The sequence below is a fragment of the Primulina tabacum genome, unplaced genomic scaffold (assembly GCF_025594145.1).
Source record: "Primulina tabacum isolate GXHZ01 unplaced genomic scaffold, ASM2559414v2 Contig705, whole genome shotgun sequence".
Lineage (NCBI taxonomy): Eukaryota > Viridiplantae > Streptophyta > Magnoliopsida > Lamiales > Gesneriaceae > Primulina > Primulina tabacum.
In genome coordinates this window covers 1-4091 of record NW_027459860.1, presented here as the reverse complement: position 1 = coordinate 4091, position 4091 = coordinate 1, and the positions used below count along the sequence as shown (strand labels likewise).

The 4091-nt window shown below is 38.3% G+C and overlaps 1 protein-coding gene across 1 annotated transcript; it reads right to left on the bottom strand.

Moving 5' to 3' along the window:
* On the bottom strand, positions 1-3721 carry LOC142534821 (3-dehydroquinate synthase, chloroplastic-like). Its single transcript, XM_075641548.1, has 8 exons — positions 3230-3721; positions 1801-1951; positions 1542-1709; positions 1221-1447; positions 799-922; positions 582-644; positions 222-365; positions 1-135 (listed from the first exon to the last, which is right to left on the bottom strand). Exons 1-8 carry the CDS (start codon positions 3391-3393, stop codon positions 1-3), a joined length of 1176 nt encoding a protein of 391 aa, XP_075497663.1. The 5' UTR covers positions 3394-3721.
* Between the last annotated feature and the right edge of the window lie 370 nt (positions 3722-4091).

Below are 4091 nucleotides of genomic sequence, written 5' to 3'. Positions count from 1 at the left end.
TCAGGACTTGCAAATGCACGCAACGTGTCGTAGCGAGGGCCTCTGCCTGTCGTACTCACCGGTGAAGACACAACTGCCGAGTGGACCTTTCAACAGAATAAGCCTTAACAAACCATCGGCTACCTTCTTATCCACCTGCATTTCATAAAGCAGCATTACACCAAGAACAAAAACGTGAATGTTAACGAGAGTTGTATGTGTTTGACTTTGTCCTTTCTTACCGCCATCACAGATTTAAACATGTCTACACTCATGGATTCTGCGGGGGCTGTGGGTAACTTGGCTCGTTGAAAGATATTATACACCCGTTTTACCAGTGAATCGTCAATCCAGCCGAGTCGGCGAGACATGTCAACTGCCATGACCTGAAATTGTAAAATATGGCATCCTTGAGCATAACCGCATAAATAAATTTGTAACCAACCAGTTAAAGCCAGTGGCGGAAAATTTGTTTTCTTAGGAGTTTCTAGGTTTGTATCATACAGGGGAGTAGGAGTTCATTCATGAGGCTAAAAAAAGAGCGCAAATCAATAATATGAAACTGTTAGTCTATAGAAATTAGAAAGTAACAACCTACATACCGTGCCAGCAGCAACTGCTTCCCCGTGAAGCCACTGCCCATATCCCACACCAGTCTCAATAGCCTGTGAATATCAGTGGATATCTCATCAGAAAATGACTTAATGCATAAAATTTAGAATTCAGGAGTGTGGCTGCATTTCACAAGGAAAATCGCATGTCGTGACTGTATTTCTAAAAGTAAATATCATCCGTCAGATATCAAATTATCACACTCACGTGACCAAAAGTGTGACCCAAGTTCAATGTTGCCCTCAATCCACTTTCCTTCTCATCTAGGGACACAACCTCAGCCTTATTTTCGCACGACCGCTTGATAGCATAGGTAAATGCTCTGGAATCCCTGCAGACGAGATAGCCCTTTTATATTACAGGCCAAATCATCACAAACGAAACCACATACTTACGGACAACAGATAAACAAATCTTCTATACAAAAAATATATATATATATTCTATACAAAAGCAGTGAGATTTTCATCTTTTCACTCATTTTATGCAGCTACTCTTGATTAACGTAGGTCTCAGTAATTTCGAGGTTTCATTCAACTATTTTTATTATTTCAACGTCCAACGAACAAATCACATCTTGCCGTTTTAATGGCAACATGAATATGCAACAAACGACTAAAAAATTATACCTTGCCATAAGTGCCTGCATGTTATTTTCCTGCCACTCAAAAAATTCGGCATCTCGAATAAGCCCATATTTAATAACTTCTGCAAGCCCAGATGCTAGTTCTCGATCCGGTAATGTGTTCAAAGTGTCAGTGTCTATGAGCACACATTGTGGTTGGTAGAATGCTCCAATCATATTTTTACCAAGTGGGTGGTTGATTCCAGTTTTACCCCCAACCGAAGAATCTACCTGAGGTGAGAAACATAGCAGAATAACAGTGAAAACTAAATGCTGTAAAATATGATGAACCATCCGAGATGCAATTAGTCTAACAGCGCCATACCTGTGCCATGACAGTGGTAGGAATCTGAATGAAATTTACTCCACGCAGGTAAGAAGCCGCGGCATAGCCACACATGTCACCAATGACTCCACCACCAAGAGCCACAAATGTACAGCGTCGGTCCATTCGTGACTCAATTGCTTTATCAAAAACCTTCATGAGAGTATCCTATGAAAACATAAAATAATGCCAATGCACCTAAGTTGCCGTTGATTAATTGATTCCAGATGACAGTGTCCTAAAAACATAGGATACTTACCATGTTCTTATATTGCTCTCCATCAGGCAAAATTACGCTCTCAACTTTGACATTAGGGTTTCGGTCAGTTAAAGCCCAAATTGTTTTATCAAGATACAACGGAGCGATAGTAGTGTTGGTGACCACCAGGACTTGCTTGCCATGAACATGCCTATAATGTAATAAGTGACTTAACAGTAATCTTATTGTAATGAGATAACAAAGCAAAATCCAAACTCGAATCCTCTTTACATGAGGCGAAAGAAATTGGAAAAAAGTAAAGAATAAAAAATTGAGAGCAAAACACAAAGAATAGCGATGGAAAAATATTGATATATTATCATAGTGATACAATAGATACTAGATTATCATTTTTTTCACTTTGTCTTTTGGCGTAAGTGAATGCATGGAAGAAGCCATGCCACTAACTAGTGGGCTAGGTCTCTCGTCACAGTGGAACAATCCAGTAGCAAAGGAACTTATTTAGATGCTCAATACATAATTAAGAAGTTCATAATGAATCCCATGAACATAGGCAAATAACAAAGATGCATAAATAACAATCAGAAGGTGGTCTTAAAAGTAAAGGGCCAGTATAAACCAGATACTCTAACAATGAAAATCAATTGGAAGAAGATACAGACATCGAGCACTTTAGTTTTTATTTCTCCCCACTATGCTTCATGAATAAGATATGGACATTTACGGAAAAAGACGACAAAAGAAAAAGAATTCCATAATGAAGAGGAATGATATATATCATGGTAAACAGTTAGTTGTATAAAATTAGCAAAAGTTTATGACATTCTAACATATATAATAAAGCTGTTAATAAGTATAACTAAAACATTAAATCTGTGTTTTCACATTAAAATATTCAAAAAATTCTGTGATATGGAACAAACAAGGGTTTTTTTATATCAAAATAATCACTATAGTTAAGTATTTTTCATGGGTTCATATTTTCCTGTTATTTTTTATATCAATTTTTATATAACATAATATTTACAGATGATATTTGGATTTGGACTGAAAATAAATTATGTCACTTCAAATAATTTATATTTCCTTGAACCAATCACTACAATAATTTTAGAACTCATATGCAGGGAAACTTAAGCAGGGAAATACTCGGGTGAACAGGGTTGAGGTGAATTACTTCAAATATCATCGATAATCCACATTATGCTAAGTTACTTACTAGCACAGCCTTTCAGAAACAATTTGAATCACTAAAAAACTAGTCAGTTCATCAATCAAGGGCCATTTTTCCTATTGTTTTTTCAGAGCTTTCTGACATAAACTAAACAAAAGGAGAAAATTCCACAATCCAAATAGACGGAAGACAAGAAAGAGAGGGAAAACCCAAATCATGTGAACCAGCATTGATCACAAACCGATCACCCGTACATACGGATAATATCAAAGGAACGAAAGGAGAAGCAATTACTTCTGGAGTAGCTGGGGTTGATCGAGAAGGCCGGAGCCGATGTAAATCGGGTAGCTCCGATCGCCCAAATCTACCTCAACGATTGTAGAAACAGCAGGAGAGGAAGACGAGGTTTGATCCAGGACGGGAACAGCGGGAGTAGCCGAGGCCTTCAATCCAAACATGGCCACACGATTACCACTGCAATAAATTTAGATTCCGAAGATAGACAAGACGAGAAATAGCTTAAAGAACCGGAGGCAGGCAACCGGACGAGCGAATGACGCGAGCTGAGCTTGTTATGGCTGTGAGAAGGGGTTGGCAGAGGAAGCGTGTATTGGGAGCAGATGGAGGAAGAAGCCGCCATCGGATGTGGTTAGAAATGCGGGCGGCAGCACAACGGAGGCGGAGTAATAGGATTTGTAACGTCCGGGTGAAGTTGAATTAGATGGTTAGTTGGAGTTGTGTTTGGTGAGTTCTCCGTGGTGGTAGGTGACACTCACGCTCACCAGAGGAGACGGATTCAGACCCAGGCCTTATATATATATATATACACACACATATATATATTACTTAATAATTATGTAAAGTAATATTCTCAGGTTGATGAATGAATAATTAAAACGTAAAATTTAAAATATTTATCAAGTGGTCAGAAGGCAATTCAAGGCATTGACTCAAATACAATACTAAGATCGATATTTTGGTCGAGCTCAATTCCAAACCAACTATTATAAATTATTCAAAGCTTAATGAATAGAGTAAATTCCCATAATAAGGACATCTCCAAATATCATTTTGACGCGGTCTTTCTTTTCTAACGAGGGCTGTGCCAACCCCACTCCCCTGCGCCAAAACCAATTTGGCGCATGGTTTTTATTGT